Below are 20,000 nucleotides of genomic sequence, written 5' to 3' on the forward strand. Positions count from 1 at the left end.
GCCTTCCTGGCATCTGTGCCTGCGACACACGTGAAAGTGCATTGCATCCACAAGTCATCAAGCTAATCATTATCATGCGAAATGAAGTTGATGTTTTTATTTATAACAGAAACAAATTAATTATTGCAATGAAAATAAGAAATACAATTAACATGTATATGTATCATCATCATCATTTAACATTCGTTTTTCAGGCTGTCATGTGTTGGACTATTTCACATGATCTGAGACGAATTACTACACTTAGCTCTAATGTGTGTTTTGACATGGTTTCTCTATGTCTGAGTAACAGTTTCGGTAACACTGACACTAGAAAAATTACCAAGTAAATTTCAAGGCAGAGTAGATTGCTAGTAGTGAGAGAGGTGGCTTCATCCTCAGCTGTAGTATGATAGAGGGACAGGTAGAGGTGTGTTGCTGCAGAGAAAGCACATGGCTACCCCGCATCTAATTATCACGTTTTCGTTGCTAAAGTGAAACTAAGAAACAGAAAACTGTGTAAGCCAAGGAACAACTGTATTTTATGAAAACATTGCAAAAGGAATTAAACTGAAACAGATATCAACAGGACACATACAACCCATGCTAGTATGGAGAAAATGATGATTACTTATTTATTATTATTATTATTATAACAACAACAACCACAATGATAGTAACACCCTACACTCTTCCTTCTACAACCCTAACCCTAACAACTAATCTTATGACATGACAAGGATCTCCCCCACAGACTTACCCTTCAACAAAAGGGTATGTATCCCACCCCAAATCGACAGTGAAACAGAAGCAAAGATCTCCTTAGCAAGAAATAGACTCCGACATATCTTAGACTAATACAACAAATCCACTAAAAAACATAGTGAGGAGGGGACCCACCAAATCAGCTCCTCTGTTGACAGAGGCCTACATAAACTGAGACAGCGAATTAGGAACAGGGAATTAGTGTGCCTCCCTACGGACAAGTCTGGCAGACTGTCAATAGACAGCCGTCAGAACTATGTCCAAACCATGCAACAACACATCAGTAACATGAGAGAAGTTACACAAGAACATGAAAAAGTGGAAAAAAATCCTCAACGCACACATGGGAATGTGGTGCAACATACTCCAACGTACAAAAAGGACAGCACACAATTTCCAAGCTACCAACAACGACATTCCTACACTATATGGGTTACTCAAAGACCACAAACCCTACATAAACCCTGTCATGGGACCTCCAACCAGACCAGTTTGTGGAGCAAATATCTCCAGCATCTGTACACTGTCCTACTTCCTCTCACAAGTATTACGACCTCTCATAGAGACGTCTCCAGATGTCTGTGTGAGCATGGAAGATCTTCCTCAGTAGAATCAGTACTTGCAACTACTCCGACGACCTCACAGGTTGTGTAGTGGGTAGTATGGATGTGATTTCACTCTACCCATCTATAGACATAGATTTTGCTGTGGGGATATGCATTCAGGTGATCTGTGAGAGTGAAGTGGAATTCCGCAAGGTCAACACGAGGGAACTGGGCCTCCTCCTCAGACTAAGCTACGACAGTAACTATTTGGATGACCATGACCTCAGTAGATTCTGCCCCACCAGGCCACAGAGGGGAAGACCACCCATCATCACTTCAGCAGTGAAAAAGAAGCACCACTCAACACTGGAGTGGCTGGACTGCACCCACCCAAAACCTGAGAACAACAATCAGGTGAAGGAAATGATGGCTCATGCAATAGGGGCCAGTATAAAAACCACCTTGAAGAACCACATAGTAAAGTTCAACAAAAAACTATACATGCAGGTTCAAGGTGCAGCCATCGGCGTTGGTGTAGCTGGAGATGTGGCCGGCCTCTTCATGACCTGTTGGGACAGAAAACTCAAACATATGTTAGCAGAACGGTCCACAACTCTTCTACTTTACAGCAGATATGTAGATGACATTAATATCATAGTTAGAACCAACTTTTATTTATATGCGATGTAATTGTTCCTTTTTGGAATGGCATTGTTAGGGAGGTGTGAGTGGCCAGATCTGGCCAGTTTGAACCTAAAACAGAATATTTGGGCCTCAACGGGCCCTGCCTTATTTAACATTGTCCCAAAACTGATCAAAGAGGAAAAGGATCCTATCAGCTTTTTCAAGGAATACCAGGTGAGCTACCCATACCTGGGTACAACTCACTCAACAAGAACTCCCCACTTGAGTGGACCATGATACCGCAAAACTTGGCTTTAAAAGGATTTAGATAATCCTATCAGGTGGTGCTATTAAATTGGACATGGCCTGGACCAATCTTTGGTTGAAACATATCAAAGTTTTATCTAAGATATACATATGTACATATGCATCATCATCATCATCATCATGGGTTGGATGGTTTGACTGAGGACTGGCAAGCCAGCAGGCTGTACCAGGTTTCATTCTGATCTGGTAAGGTTTCTACAGCTGGATGCCCTTCCAAATGCCAACCACTACAAGAGTGAAGTGGGTGTTTTTACGTGGGCCAGTCAGGCAGCACTAGCAACAACCATGCTCAAATGGTGCTTTTTACATGCCACTGTATATACATATATATATGTATATATGTATGTATGTATGTGTTTGTATCGTAGAGGCCTGTGGCTTAGTGGTTGCAGTGTGTCCTGCGCTCAATTGCAAGGCTGTGAGTTCCCGGTGGTGGTGTTGTGTCCTGCCATTCAGCTGGCAGAAAGGAGTTGTACATGGGATTCAAAAAGGGCCATTCTTGTCCCATTCTCAGTCACACTGAGCCTCCATGAGAACTATGTTAAGGATTATGCAATGTCTGTGGAGTGCTCAGCCACTTGTATGCTAATTTCACAAGCAAGTCGTTCCATTGATCAGATCATTGAGCACTCATCGTCATAACTGACGGGAATGCCTGTTAGTGGTTGGCATTAGGAAGGGCATCCAGCTGTAGAAACTCTGCCAAATCAGATTGGAGCCTGGTGTAACCAGTCCTCAGTCAAATTGTCCAACCCATGCTAGCATGGAAAGCGGACGTTAAACGACGATGATGATGATGATGGTATACATATATATATATATATATATATATATATATGTATCCTATGAGATTAAAAGCATTCATTAAAGTTAGTCTCATGTTCCACCTGATGTACATCTGTGTGCGTGTGTTCAATGATGTTTAATTTTATTCAAACCAACACCAAACAGCTAATTATTCACCCACACACAGTCTCATAGACTCTATTATACATTAATCTATATTTATCACTTGTCAACTACTTTTACGCGATAGTTTCAGGTTTTTATCCAAGTGGTCGGAAACACAGACTTTTTTAAACGGTCTTTGTCCCAGCTTTTAAAACAAACGACAAAATGCTTTTATATCACATGATTAGGAACATCGTTGATGCTCTGCTTGTTGCTTAGGAAACGGATAATTAAAACTTCATTCAATGTCTACAATTCAAAGCAAACTGACTTTTGCTCAGGGCAGTGGGCAACCAGCCTCCTCCAGTGGGTTCCATTCAGCTTCTATCGTCACACATCCATTCTACATAATGCTGAGGAATTTCAACCATGTTTCGTGGTCTGCTACCACAACAGCTCCTTTATAGGATCCAGTTAGCTCAAGACATCATCAGGAGGATCCACGTCCGGTTTCGGCCCCTACTCCCCTACCATTTTGACGTGGCGCCTCCCCTCCTTTCGGAGGTGTCTTCAGCTCTGGTGTTGGGTGCATGTCTTCTTTCTTCTATTCCCTGGCCTCTTCGATGCAGCATCAATGAGTGTCAGCGTCCGACTGATTGTCTTGTCAAATTCCCCTTTTTATACCTGCTGCTAGGCTCCAGCAGGCTGCCCCAGCAAGTTGTCACGTGACACTGTCTAAATTTCCTGCTGCTAGGGTCCAGTAGGCAGCCCCAGCAAGTCTTCGGGTCATCTTGAAATGGCCACCACCGGGTAGCATCGGATCTTTGGCCTCCCTTTTTTTCACACTCGTTATCAGGTAGTACTCAAGCCATGGTTGTTTTCAAGTCCTGCTGATTGGTTAGGTACAGAATGGAGCCAGTCAGATGGAATCCCTTGCAATGGTCACAACCTCGCTCTTCTCAGAATCTCTTTGTTTCTGACCTGATCTGCCAGTGTGCTCTCAACATCTTTCTCAGATACATTTCATTGAATACAATTAGTTTTCTATTCCTCTTTGTTGTCTTCTTCCAAATGTTTTAAACTTTTAAATTTATTATGCTACCATGTTATGTTGGATATACATCTTTTGAAATACTAAATATTGATTTCCTAAATATATTATTGATGAATTAATAATATAAAATCACATATATTTGCTCAAGATAATTGAGCACTCAACATAAGTTCAATTATATATTCTTTTAGAATATTACTCATAAAAGTTATATATATATATATATGTATATATATATATACACACAGACATATACACTGCTATATATATATATATAAATATATATATACACACGCACACAGATGCATATATATACACACACACATGTAACTATTTGGACTTTGAGTATATGCCTATTCTTATGTCAGTCAAAGCACATTCACCGTTTCAGGCTACCTGATGTCATCCTCCACAGAAACTCTACAATTTTCACTGGATTTATGTCAGGAAACCCACAATGTTTGTTGTGTTTATTGTTGATAAAAGAAACAGAAGATGGATTTAGAATCTTTTATTCGACATGACAATCGTTTCAGCACATCCTTCAATCTGTCCCACCCACATCAGTGAATCTGAGTTCTACAAGTGCTGTGTGTCCCACCTACACTTAACAAGAAAACTTCTTACACAATGAACCAAACTACATCTCTTTCTCACGCATTATGATTACCTCTCACTCCCCAATCTTGTCGTCCTCTTGGCCCAGGGCCACTGTATCCTTACTCTCTGCTTGCCCCCGGCCTGTGTATTCTACCCACATGCCTTCTCTCACTCTAGTATTGCCATCTGCTAGCCCCACCCCCAACCTGGATGTTCCACCAACACATAACAAGAACATTTTGCCCTCACCCTACCTCGACAAACCAATCCACGTCTCTTCTCTTCTCTTTCTCGCAATTCCTCCTTCACTCCACAATTTCCTACAAATCATGCTTACTTGCTAATGGGAGCTTTGGCTCCCTAAACATCGGAGACAGAGGGGATAGTCACAACTGGATTGCCTGTGATCATACTTCTGCTTACTCAGGGTTTAGCTGGAGCAAAATGACAACATAAGCACACGATATCTGCCCCCCACCCCATCACACTGCCCCTCCCCACTGCTCCTGACACAAATCAGCCCACATGTGGAAACTGGTCTTCATTTAGAAATAGCAGACAAATCTCCCTCAAAATCACACCACATTGCTGTCTTCAAAAAACACGAGATCATGTTGGATGGTCAAGGATGGAAACCCTTTGATCATAAGTCAAGACTCTGACTGCAGCTGAAACCAGGCAGAGGGAAATGAGAGCTGTTGTATGGTTGCTCTCTCTGCTGAAAATAGCAGCTAAATGATCCTCACCTCACTTCTGAACTTCTTCAATAAAGAAAGGAGGACACCCGAAGTCATGCACTTCTAAATATGAGATGGTCATGGTTGAGGCATCTGTGGTCATAGACCTTCTCCACCGAGGCTGGCCTAGGGTTAAACAACGACAAACCAACAGTGACACTTATAGAACAGGATGACTCCATCACCACCAGGCACCAGATAAACACACACACACACACACACACACCGACCTCCCCCACCGTGTTGTGTGTGAACAGTTTTCTGTTGCCATGGAAATGTTGACATGAATAATAACAACATGGTGGTGGTGGTGGTGGTAGTTTAGTCCCAGGTCAATCCAGTCACAGCAGACACTCCAGCTGTGACCATCTTGCCTTTCCCCTAAAATTTTGTTTATACAATGTAACTATTTCTAAAATGTGAGCCATTTCAGGGAGATTTGGCTGCTATTTCTCCCAGCTCTAGCTACCATGTAGATGCCTCCCACATTGGTCCATACATAAGAGAGGAGTAGGGTGTGATTTGAGGGAGATTTAGCTGCTATTTCTAATAATGTAGTTAGTAGTGGCGGATCTCCCTCATTGGTTTGTGGTGGAAAGTGGTGGTGGTGAAAGTAGGAGTTGCAGCTTAGGTGATTGTTTAGCCCTAGGCCAACCATGATACGGCTGTTCAATGAACAAAGGCGTTCCAATCACGACCAACCTGTGGATTTAAAGTAAACGTACAGGGCTACATTATATCAGGTCGTTAAGAATGAAATGATCCGATTTTGAACTGAAAGTTTATTTTAGTTTATCTCAACGAAAAGCAATGCAGTTAATCAAAGAATGCACCTAAATCATCAACACAATTTTGCCATTTTATCAATAACTTATTTATGCTGGGAGCAAAGAATTCTGGAAAGCAACATATAGGTATATGCATATATACACACATACATGTACATGCCTACTTATATATGTATATATATACATGCATATATTGGTACAGGGCATCAAAGAAATGTGAACAAAAAGAGAACCGAGAACATAAAAAAAACACAAACAATGAACATCGAAAGAAACAAACAGAGAAACGAAACAGGCAACATAAAGAACATTCCCTTCATCAGTTGCCCCCTGTTTTATATACTCCGCATTTCAAAGGCAGGGACCAGATGAGACTTCGTTAAAACAGTCCTTCCCGCAGAAGGTTAAAGTGGTAACAAAAACAGAACAACAAGAACAAAACAGTAAAAACAAACGGTGAGGACTGTTGAGACTTAACGAGCTTTGAGAAGAGACAGGTAAAAGCACAAGGACTTGCATGGCTTCCAATTAACAGCCAGGGACCCTGTAAATAAATACATCTTTACACAAAAATGTACATACATCCCAAAAAAAAAAACCATACGTAAATGCATATTGATATATTTGTATGTACATTTTTGTGTAAAGATGTATTTATTTACACATAGGTTTATTTATATATTCATATATGAGTGTACTTGTGAATAAGTAGGGGAGCATATTTGTGTAGATGTATTTTTTATAAAAAAATATATGTCCATATTTAGATGTATGTGTGTGTGTAAATATACATGTGTGTATATGATTGTGTATACAAGTTTATGTGAGTGTGTATGTCCACACATGTATGTATATGTATGTATGTATATGTATATATATATGTGTCTGTGTGTGTGTGTGTATATATATATATATATATATATATATATATGTGTGTGTATATTTTGATATATATATAGATATGTGTGTGTGTGAGTGTATCTGTGTGTATGTATGTATATATGTATACTTGTGTGGGTGTGTGTACGTATGTTTGTAAGTATATATGTGTGTATATGTGTACATATCTATGTATATGTATATATAATTGTGTATGTATTTGTATAAATCCATATGTATGAGTCATTAGGTTCTGTATGTATGTACATATATCTGTATGTATGTGTGTATATATATGTATGTATGCATGTATGTGTGTTTGTGTGTATATATATGTATGTATATGTATGTATGTATGTTTGTGTGTATATATATATGTATATATATATATGTATGTATGTGTATGTGTATGTATGTATATATGAAAACACTTGAGTTCTTTTTCTTTTATATATATGTATTTGTATGTATGTATGTATGTATGTGCATGTGTGTGTTTACGTATGTGTTTGTATACATGTATGTATATGTATATGCGTATCTGTTTATTCGGTTATAGGCGTAGATGTATATGTATGTGTCTATTTCTATTTATACATGTGTATATATATATATGTATATATGTGTGTATGGGGACATGCACACATATGGGTATATTTGTATAGGCATGGGTACGTATGTGCATATGTGTAAATGTGGACGTATGTGTGTATACGTGTGTGTGTGTATATATATATATATATACACATATATATGTGTATATATATATATATGTGTGTATATGTCTTTATGTATGCATGTATGTTTTCACACAGTTATATGTATGTGTTGTCCAATTCTCTAACGGTTTTTTTCAAGTGAATCAAGTCATAACCTTATCCATCTATTGTTTTCATAATCGGTCATAATGTCTTACGTTTAAGATGGTTCCCATGCATTCCCTGAAGAGAAGGTTACAATTTTAATATCAAAGATCCCTATGGAGCACACAGGTTGTAATCCTTTGAAACATATGTAGGAATAAAGTATGCAATTATAACATGCGTTTTCTCCAATCCTTAAATTCTTAAATATACTCAAATACCCAAAATTTCAAGGAGTTCCTGCCTTAAAAACAGGAACTACACCACAGTTATTTTGTGTTCTTTGCTACATTTGTTTCTATCAACCCATTTAGTCTATCCAAAGAATTTTTATTCATTAAGATAAAAGAAATACATATAATATTATATATATATATATATATATATATATATATATATATATATATATATATATATATGAAAGAAGGTTTGAAAATGCACTTGTGCATAAAACAAGTCCCCCAAATTCCTAGTTTTCCCATTATACCAATGCTCAGACAACACCACTGACCAAACACGAATAAATAGGGAAAATAATCTTATTCAAAAATACAGACCACAGCTCAACATACTCTAAGATAAGCCCCCTCCCCAGGGGCACGCCCAAAATGAAGACACACAGATACGCAAAATCACACACACACCAATACAATGCAAACCTCCGACACGAACACACTTACACACATACACACACACACACACAATCACAGTATCTCCACACCAGAGCACAAACCTACATCCATTTCAAGAAAAAACACATGCATATATACACTTCCAATACAATTGTAGCAACCACAACCAACACCCATACACACATACGTAAACAGGTCCATGCACACACCTACACACCACTCCGGCAACCACAAACCATATTCACACACGCATATTTGCATACATATGTACACACACATACAAACACCATAGGCCTGTTCGCCAGTAAAAATGTCACACACACACAATACAATCCCAACAATCCCAACAAACACCCACAAGCACACATGCACAGAAGCATGCACACACAATGGCACACCTCCCCGACAAATACAAGCCACATAGACGCACTCACACAAACACACGCACACCTATACACACACATACTGTGCTAACAATACAAACAAAACTAATCACTCACACACACATGTACACATATACACCAGGAAACTACACAAACCATAGCCACGTACACACACATACAAACGCATACCCAGTACCAACATACACGGAACACACATGCACACACATACACCTCACCTGGATAAACCCAACGTACGAGGACACCTAATAAATACAACACACACATACATGCTCACACACACATACACCCTCATGCACACACATACAGTTGCTCCCTCACACACACACGCACCCCAAGGACAACTCAAACACAAACATACTTCGAGACACACACAAACTCACGTACACACATATAACACCCCCACCAACACACAACACAAATAAACATACGTACACATACAGACATACACATACATATGAACCATCACACACACATACGGTTGCTTACACACACACACACACACACACACACACTACAATGGGTATTTTTAAAACAACACACTCACTCAGACACAGAGAGAGACACACACACACTCACGTATACACACACTCCCACATTCACACAAAACACTCCCACGCACACACACAGATGCACACATACATACACACACAGACGCACACATATGTACACACCCTCACACATACATACGTTTGCGCTCTCTCTCACACACACACATCACAAGGACGATTAAAACAACACATACATACTCAGAAAAATAGATATACGCACAGTCTCACGTACACACACCTAACATCCCCACCGACACAAAAAACACACAAACACACATACACACGCACTCACGCACACACACGAACAAACACATATACACATACACACACATGCGCACACACAACACCCTAACAAATATTAATCACACACATACACACTCACACAAACGTGCACACACATACACACACCATCCTACCATAGATAAAAAACACACACATACTCATATACACATGCCACACACGCACACATACAGACATAGACATACACATACATATGAACCATCACACACATACGTTTGCTTACACACACACACACACACCACAAGGTATTTAAAACAACACACCCACTCAGACAGAGAGACACACACACACTCACACAAAACACTCCCACGCACACACACAGATGCACACATACATACACACACATACGCACACATACGTACACACCCTCACACATACATACGGTTGCTCTCACACACACACACACACCACAAGGACGATCAAAACAACACACACACTCAGACAAAGAGATATAAGCAGTCTCATGTACACACACCTAACATCCCCACCGACACAAAAAACACTCAAACACACACTCATATACACATTCCACAATAAACTCTGGGACCAATAAAAACGGCACACACACACACACACACACACACACACACACACACGGACACAAACACACATATATACACACACACATAGAGATGTGCACAAAACCAGTCCCAAAAACCAGTGAACCATGACAGACTGTCACAGACCAACCAAAAATAAAAACATCTTCTTTAACTCTTCTTCCCTCCCACCCCAGCTAGCCAGTCATACTGTCTCTTAAGACAGTAAAACATTCCTTCAATATACACAAGAGAAAAAGGCCAGGTCAGTTCCTTCTCAATTTTATTCCATTGTCAAAGAATATGTATGAGAATATGTATATGTATTTTTCCATATGTGTATTTTCATACACTGTTTTTAACACTGTTTTTAACAATTTCACCTTAATATCAGAGAATGTGTGACAATCAGTATGTAACACTACAAAGTTCATACAAAGCTTTATACTTTAAATATATTTTATCATCAAAGAATGTATATATGCATTTTAATACTCAGACTGTTTTTTAACATTTTTTATTATTCTCAAAGACTTTTGATAATCTTTTTCTAAAAAAGTGAAACCGGTTAAGTAAATAAATATTTTTGAAAAATAAGTGCATTTTCAAACCTTCTTTCATATATATTTCCACTCGTACGGTATTCCACAACTTTACTTTATTATATATATATATATATATATATATATATATATATATATATATATATATATAAATCTGTATATATATAAATCTGTATATATACACATATATACACATAGATTTAAGTATGTACATATACGTATGTATGTATGTATGTATACATTATTTATATTATATTATATATATATATATATATATATATATATATGTATGTATATATATAGGTGTAGGTGTGACAATGTGGTAAGAAGCTTGCTTCCCAACTACATGAGTGGATTTGGTAGATGGAAACTGAAAGAAGCCTGTCATGTGCTTGTATATATATATATATATATATATGTGTGTTTACGTCTTCGTAACTTAGCAGTTTGGCAAAAGCAACTGATAGAATATATACCACGCTTAACACAAACATAAATACTGGGGCTAGTTCATTCGACTAAAAGTTATTCAAGGCGGTGCTCCAGCATGGCAACAGTCTAATGACTGTATCAAGTAAAAGGTGAGAAAAGTGACAGAGGGTATTGCTAGAGACAACAGTTAAAACAACTTAAAAACCTCAAAAGCTCAGTGCTTTGGTGGCTTTCGAGTTGCTTTAACTGTTGTCTCTAGCAACAGCTGATGCTGGTCACTAGCCTCACTCACTTTGGTGACTTCTATTGAATTTGGTTGTAGGTTCAAATTGCTAATAAAGCCACCCGTTTCATTTGTTCTGTGATGATATACCTCTCAGTATACGTCCTCACGGTCCTTCTTGTGACATTGAAGTTGGCCTATTTGCTATTCTGGTGAGGGTCTTTGCTATTCAGGACTTCTTCAACACCACCAGTCACCAACCCCGACCCCCATTCCGTGACCATCCCCTCCATGAGGAGCACCATCTTAAGGTCAGTCTTCACCACATGGTCTCCTAAGCCTTTCTTTGTCTCCGTCTTCAACTGTTTCCAATTGCTTTGGCCATCAGACGTCTCCCCTTCTACAACTGCCCCCCTCTACTCCGTGTTCTTCACGTCTCCATAGCAACACAATCCTCTCCCTCTTGGCTCACACCATCGACCCCTTCTATGTCCAGTGTATTTCCTTTCAGCTCCTGGTTTTCTGTGTATGCAGATTCAAGGACAATGCACATATACATACATGCATATATATATATATATATATATATATATATATATATATATATATACACACACACACATACATACAGATATACATATGTGTGTGCATACATATATGTGTATATATATATATTTAAATATACACATGCATACATAAACTCATATATGTATGTGTATATATGTGTGTATGCATATATACATGTATGTATATGTATGTATATAAACGTATGCGTGTGTGTGTGTATACATATTGTGTATATGTATATATATATGTACACACATTCATAGATACATACACACACACATATATATATACCCATATAGATGCACATAATATATATGTATATGTATGCACATATATATATATATATACGTATACACACACACACATATATATGTATATATATACACAGATATATGTACACATAATACACTTTTTGTCGCTGTTGCTATTAATGTTTCTGTTATATACATATGCACACACACACAGACATACATACACACACATGCACGCATACATACACACACACTGAGACACACACATGCATAAATAACGGACAGAGTCAAGACTATTGATAAGTTTGCAAGACGCAACGAAAGTTTTAGGAAAATAAAAATAAGAAATAAGTGGAAATGTTACCGGTGAGTGTTAAATTTGAAGGCACAATAAGAAAATGACTCTCCCCAGACACAACAGAAGATGCTTCAACACACGAAATGACATAAAAAAGTCTTGCGAAACAAATCCAAAAAAACGAAATATATATATATAATTATATGTATATATATATATATATGTATATATATATATATATATATATATATATATATATATATATATATATATATATGTATACACACATATGTATTTATTGTGTGTGTCATCATCATCATCATTTAGCGTCCATTGTCCATGCTGGTATGGGTTGGATGGTTTGACTGGGTTGGCACACTGGAAGGCTGCACCAGGCTCCTCTCTGATTTGGCATGGTTTTCTATAGCGGGATGCCCTTACATGCCAATTTGTACTGTACCAGTATCTGCCACAACTGCGGTTTTGCTCAGCTTGATGGGTCTTCTCAGTCATTGCCTCCATGAGGCCCAACACTTGAAAGGGACTCAGTCACTTTGCCTCCATGCAACCCATGTATATATATTATATATATACAACAAATCCTTTTCAGCACAATCTTCTTTGTTTGCACAAGCCCTTCTTCTAACAAGCACCAGGATTGGGATTTTCTGCTGTCGTGTGGGAGCCTGATTGGTGAAATCAACTGAAATACTTCTCTGATATTGTAATGTCCTAACATATGTGCATGGGCACCACATAAAAAGGAACCCAGTTCACTCTGTAAAGTGGCTGGCATTAGTTAGGAAGGGCATTCAGTCATAGAAACCATACAAAACAGACAGTAGAGCTGCTCTGAAGAGTGCACGGTTACATAATTGGACTGCTATCTAACAACCTATTAAGCCCCAAGTGCAAAACCGACTGGTAAGGATGGCCACAATGGATACATAGTGCTATAATACTGTACACTTCAATCAATATATATATGTATGTATATATATACACACGCTTTCCCAAGGTGCTATGCAGTGGGACTGAACTTGAAGCCATGAGATTACAAAATTAGTTTCTTTCCCACACAGCCATGTCTCTGTCTGTATGATAAATTTATTAAGTTTTCTTTTTTGTATATCACTACCTTAAGAATATAAAGGGTTGCTATTTTTAGTACAGTGCCTATAGAAGAGCTTCAAGTAGATAGTGGAGAACTGTTCCACCCCAGTCCAATATCACAGGACCATATGTTTATTGTGTCTACAGTGAATCTGTTTATGACACAGATGGGGGTTTGCCTTATTGAAATTAGCTTTAAAAAAAAAAAAAGGGGTGGGTTTTTTCTCTCAAAGTATTCTGTTTCCCTATTTTTATTCACAACCCATGGGTGATTTATCTGAAACTCCTCTTTTCACCCTCCTTCAAAACTTTTTTTCACAACAAATCCAGATACAATTGTAATCTACTCCATTTGTAAAGAATTTTATCTTCAAATATTCATGTTTGTTGCATGCAGCTATGAGGAAACAAAGTTACGGTGTTGGGGTACACTTCTGTTGGACATTAATACAACCTTGAAACGTGTATCTCACAGTGAATTAAGACTGAATTGTGAAGTTGAAATCTTCAATTATAAAAGCCTCTTGAAAAGCACATGATAATTAAAATACATTAAAAGAGACCGACAGAAGTACTAGGCTTGCAAAGAATAAGTCCCGGGGTCGATTTCTTTGACTAAATGGTGGTGCTCCAGCGTGGCCACAATCAAAATGATTGAAACAAGTAAAAGAATATATTGCTAAGGCATTGAGATCCAAATAACCTGGTGTGAAACTGAATATACACCAGAATGACACATTAGTCAAGTAGGGAGCAGTAATAAGAAAAGGAATGACAAAGGAAGGAGCAATCATCCTAGAAAGTTCAGAAGATGATCGTTTATTCCTTTCTCATCTCTTCTCTTCTACATACATATATATATATATATATATATATATATATATATATATATATATATATATATATATATATGTTTGTATGTCTGTGTTTGTCCCCCACACCATCGCTTGACAACCGATGCACACATTTACGTCCCCGTAACTTAGCGGTTCGGCAAAAAGAGATCGATAGAATAAGTACTAGGCTTACAAAGAATAAGTCCTGGGGTCGATTTGATTCGACTAAAGACGGTGCCCCAGCATGGCCGCAGTCAAATGACTGAAACAAGTAAAAGAGTAAAAGAGTAAAAGAATACATGTACACACACACACACACACACACACACACACACACATGCACACACACACATATAGCTACAGACACATGCAAATTTAGGGATTGGAACAGGTACAAATCCCAGTAACATATGTCTCCCAGCTAGCAGAACCTTATTCTCTTGCAAGTTAATTTGAGATATTTTGACAACAATGTAACCTTCATTTAACTAAGGTGTATTCACCCTTATCAGTAGCTAGTGGAGTACCCCTCGTTAGGCTAATTACTATTTCTGAGGTTCTGCTGGTGATTTTATCTCCTCTGTTCCCTAATTTTCGAAAACATTTACAATAAACCACTAATGTTCTTCAAAGTTGCTTTTTATACTTTCTACTCTGGACTGCTTGAAGCTTACTCACTTCCTACACCTTGATCCTGAGATCTTGCACTTAAATATATACACATATATATATTTACATATATCAATATCTCTCTATCTATCAATCTAATACAACAGCAAGACTCATCGGCAAGACTCCCATCGGCACCGACTATTTAAGCAGGAGAATTAAGACATTCGCTCTCTTTCTTCTTTCCCATTTCCTCTCACGCTTTTACATAGTGTTGGTGTATTTGTTGATTGTGTGAGGAGGGGTCGACTGTCTTGTGCTTTCTCTCCGCCTTAAGCAGGATCAGCAATGCCAACAGTAAGGAACATGTTCTATTCAGACCTTAGGGGGTCCAAATTGTCCTGTTCAGAGGAGGGGCTCGTACGAGCAGTTGATAGGATGGACAAGTGTTTAAGGAAGAAGAAAGATTTGCTGAAGTGACAGAAGTCACAAAAAAGGAGGTGGACCTGACAAACATGGAGAAATATGAGGAGATGGCACGTAGGATCGGTGGTGATGCTAAGTTGTCCCTACTCCAGAAAGTATTGGAAAATATGGGTAAGAAAACGGTAAATATATAAGGTGTACTCAGTGGAAGAAAGGAAAATTGAAAATGTTGAGGCAGAGGAAGCAGATTTGGAACAATTGTGGTTCAAGAAGGCAGGAAAAGCAAAAGAATATGCTGTAACCACAGTAACCTACATATCTTGGAAGAAGGACTTCCAGGATTAGGGTGGAGAGAATCCCACCAGAAACAGATGTGGCTTGGGTTGTGGCGGCTGTTCTTCTCGGAAGTAAAGAAGAAATAGCCATCCTGCAGGCCACGAAAACAGAAAATTCTGTATGGAAAGAGCAAACATTGGACCTGATTATATTGGGTATTGGCAGAACCACTGAAAATATGGTGGAAACGGTGACCATTGGAGACGTAGTGTTGAGAGTGGGGGTGGAGGGCAGAACCCCTCGTTGCTTTAAATGTGGCTAAAACAGGCCTCTGCAGAAGCAGAGAAGTCAGGAAGAAGTTAGAAAGGGGCCGGAGAAGGTGCAACAGGAAGAAAAGAGAAACAAAGAACAGTGGATGGTAGCTGAAGGAAGAGGAAGAAAGGACAGATTGAATTAGAACCCCAAGCCATACACCCCGCCCCACCCCACCTTCTCAGACACCCCCTCCGCCCATTCCCCTCCGATACAAAGCAAGAGAAAAAAAACAAATACAAAAAAACACAAGGCTCAACAGGCTCCCCCCCTCCCACTGGAAATTGTTTCGCGCGTGTTTGAAAGGCGTAGACCAGGAAGGGATCCAGAAGAGAACAAAATGGAGAACTGCAAGATTTGTGCATGTCGATGGATGGACAAAACACTCAGGTGTCCGAAAGCCAAAAAAACGACGAAATATTGAGATTGAGGAGGGGTTATAAGTGTTGGAAGGTGAAATGTGATTTAAAGACGATATCAGACAATATAAAGTACGACGAACTGACCCAGAGATACTCCACAGCCATTACAAGCCTTCAATTCCATTACAACTTTCTCTCTCTCTCTCTCGAGCTATAGAAAGACGAATACACACGTTATATACCTACAGACATCTATATAAACACACATGTAATAATAAACTGACACGTTTCCGAAGAAACCTTTCACTAAAAAACACATTTTCGAAGGTGAGGGGCGTGACTGCATCCGCCCCCTTTTTCTTTAAACATGTTTTATAAATGACATTTGGCAGAAATACGTTTGAAAACAATAATAAACGAATGCTGAAATTATAAAAATTAGTAGTACCGAAGTCTGAACAAAAGCAAAAGCATGTTAGTGTTTTGTTTTGTCTTTTTTGAAACAAGCGAAAGCCAATTAAAAGGAAATCTCTTTGCCTTACCTTGTTCGAAAATGTCTGCGATTCAGCAGAAGACATCAGCTGTGAAATGGTTTTGGCTTCTTTTGCAAGAATTTTTCAGCGAATAACTTGTATTTTTCGATTTTCTGGAGATAGAAGGACAGAATAAAGGTGAATTTTGTGGTTTATGCTTTGTCGGGTGTTGAACGAGAGAAATGTTTGAAATTTACCCCTTTTTTTTCCCACACATTCCAATTCACCGCCGTTAATTGGCGAACACACCTGCTATCGCGCACGCGCACGCGAGTCGTGACTAGTCGATCCTACAATAACAATCTATTGCCAATGCATGTATGCACAAAACATGCAGGACGGTTTGTTTTGGGTTTTTTGAACAAAGTAAATAAAACACATTGTAAACAAAACGCAAACACCCTCATACATGTTTTGTGCGTGGCGCACGCGCGCTAGGTAGTCGTAGGATCCACTAGTCACGTCTCGCATGCGCGGATGCGCGCCCTGGATCCAATCTTCTTGAATCGTACCTTGATATTATGTTTTCATTTCAAAATAAAACCAACAAAAATAATCTCCCATAATCTTTACCTCCGCTGATTTTTACATGCCCCGATGACCGATCTAAGAAATTTGGGGAACGATTTACCGTCTGGTGAATGGAACCGAGTATATGCAGATTCCAATAGCTTGCCAAATTGTCAGTCATAAATTTTCTGCAAGAACGTTTTGTCTGATAACATTCTCCAACATCTCTGCACTCCTATCGAGTAGACGTTGAAGAAATCCTTTTTCTGGTTGTGGTGTCATAACATCCAACAACCCAAGTTTTGCGACTCAAGTGAGATCGCTGCCAGTGCCCCTGGACTGGCTCTTGTGCGGGTGGCACATAAAAGACACCATTTTGAGCGTGGCCGTTGCCAGTACCGCCTGACTGGCCTTCGTGCGGGTGACACGTAAAAGCACCTACTACACTCTCTGAGTGGTTGGCTTAAGAAAGGGCATCCAGCTGTAGAAACTCTGCCAAATTAGATTGGAGCTTGGTGTTGCCATCCGGTTTCACCAGTCCTCAGTCAAATCGTCCAACCCATGCCGGCATGGAAAGCGGACGTTAAACGATGATGATGATGATGATGATTGAATGTGTGCAAGCAGACGGTTTTTTCATTGGCAATATGTTTTGTTTTCAGATAATCTATAATGTTCTCTGGTGCAAAGTACAATAAAAGTTGCAATCTGGGTGCACTCAATGTAAAATAAATTCGGAAAAATAGCAACAACTGCTTCTTTTTAAAGGGTACAAATATTGGGAAGAAGATGATGATGAGTGTTGCTGATGTGATGTTCACACACACACACACACACACACACGTAGATAAACCTAGACGAAGTCCCAGTTTGGAAGTATGTTTAAAGCTTTTAGAAGACGTATGACGGAGAATTATTCAATATCGTGTTTGCTTCTATAAGAATCGCTTACTTTAAAGCGAAAAAACAAGACCAACGTATACAACAGGTGTGTAGAACCTGCTGTTTCGCTTGTTTTAGCCGTTCATAAGTGATCTATAAGTAAACATTTCATACAACGACCATGACGATGTCACCTTCTCTATCCAAGTATCGACCTTCAAAGGCATCCATCATCACCTTCATTCACTCTATCTCTCGGCCTTTCTCTCTCTCATACGTGCGCGCACCGACACAAAAGCCTAATTTTGCTCTAACATCATGGTTCTATGCAACTGTTGCAATATCACTCGTTATGAAGTTTTTCCGTTTCCATTACATTTTTCCTGGAACACGGTATCCTGCCGTTTACCCACATTTGTCTTCCTCGAATCACACCCTACTCTCTTATCTATGTATATATGTATGTATGATCCAATGGAGACCTCTACATAGTAGCCAGACCTGGTAGAAATAGCACCCAAATCTCCCTCAAATCGCACCTTACTGTTTTACCTATGTACACATGTATATACTAGCTGGGGCGTACACTGTAATTCCTGGGGAAGCAGGGCTTATCCCTTGGTTCCGTTCTTGTAAACCTGGTATATATATATATATATATATATATATATATATATATATATATATATATATTTCGTTTTTGGATATATATATATATTATATGTGTGTGTGTGTATACACACATATATTTAATTCACAATATATAACCCCAAATTAAACGTATTCCAGACGAAAAGGACCAACAAAGACAATTAAGGGAGAAACTAACACTTGGAAAACATGAAGACAGAAATAGAACTGCTTAAGCTTAGAGCCCTGAGCAATGAAGAGAAATTGAAGGACATAGATGAGGAAATCTACAACGAATTAAAGAAACATTGAGATGGTCAACGCTTGGAAAGTGTCTTTAAACTGCGGCAAACAACTTGTGAAGCTGAAGAAACAAACTCGCTACAAGGCTGGCAAAGACAAAGCAATTTGTTTATTAACTACGAAACACAGTTCATCGTAGAATAGGCATCGGATAAGCCCTTGCTGAAGGAAAATAAAGCAAAAACATACACAGAAATGAACCCAGGCTTATCGAACACAAACCAGAGACGGACAAGGGGAGGCAACTCCACCGACATTACATCCCCCAAATAACTTAAACAATCAGAAAATCTGGACGGAATCTTCATGGCATTCAAGTAATCCTGTGGAGCTCCTAGAAAAGCTCCTTAATGCATCGTTCTACAAAACACATAGAATATATAGGAGAAGAGAAAACAA

At 38.8% G+C, this 20,000-nt stretch overlaps 1 protein-coding gene and 2 long non-coding RNA genes across 6 annotated transcripts in view; 2 read left to right on the top strand and 1 right to left on the bottom strand.

Annotated features, from left to right (window-relative positions):
• LOC149134280 (uncharacterized) overlaps positions 1-20,000 on the bottom strand; it is an 880,637-nt gene that overhangs the window by 306,678 nt on the left and 553,959 nt on the right. For all 4 annotated transcript variants that reach the window (XM_089355979.1, XM_089355977.1, XM_089355980.1 and 1 more), the window contains one exon: positions 17,286-17,389. In XM_089355979.1, the coding sequence (XP_089212105.1) occupies positions 17,321-17,389 (69 nt within the window). In that variant the 3' untranslated portion in view covers positions 17,286-17,320. The remainder of the gene's footprint in view (positions 1-17,285; positions 17,390-20,000) is intronic.
• Positions 1-20,000, top strand: part of LOC149134281 (uncharacterized) — a 438,594-nt gene that overhangs the window by 300,726 nt on the left and 117,868 nt on the right. The gene's annotated exons all lie outside the window — the stretch shown is intronic.
• LOC149134286 (uncharacterized) overlaps positions 5,607-20,000 on the top strand; it is a 15,331-nt gene continuing 937 nt past the window's right edge. The window contains exon 1 of the long non-coding RNA XR_016242796.1: positions 5,607-6,807. This is a non-coding gene — a long non-coding RNA (uncharacterized LOC149134286). The remainder of the gene's footprint in view (positions 6,808-20,000) is intronic.

Source organism: Octopus bimaculoides, chromosome 8 (genome assembly GCF_046866305.1).
Source record: "Octopus bimaculoides isolate indiv1 chromosome 8, ASM4686630v1, whole genome shotgun sequence".
In the NCBI taxonomy this organism is placed as follows: Eukaryota; Metazoa; Mollusca; class Cephalopoda; order Octopoda; family Octopodidae; genus Octopus; species Octopus bimaculoides.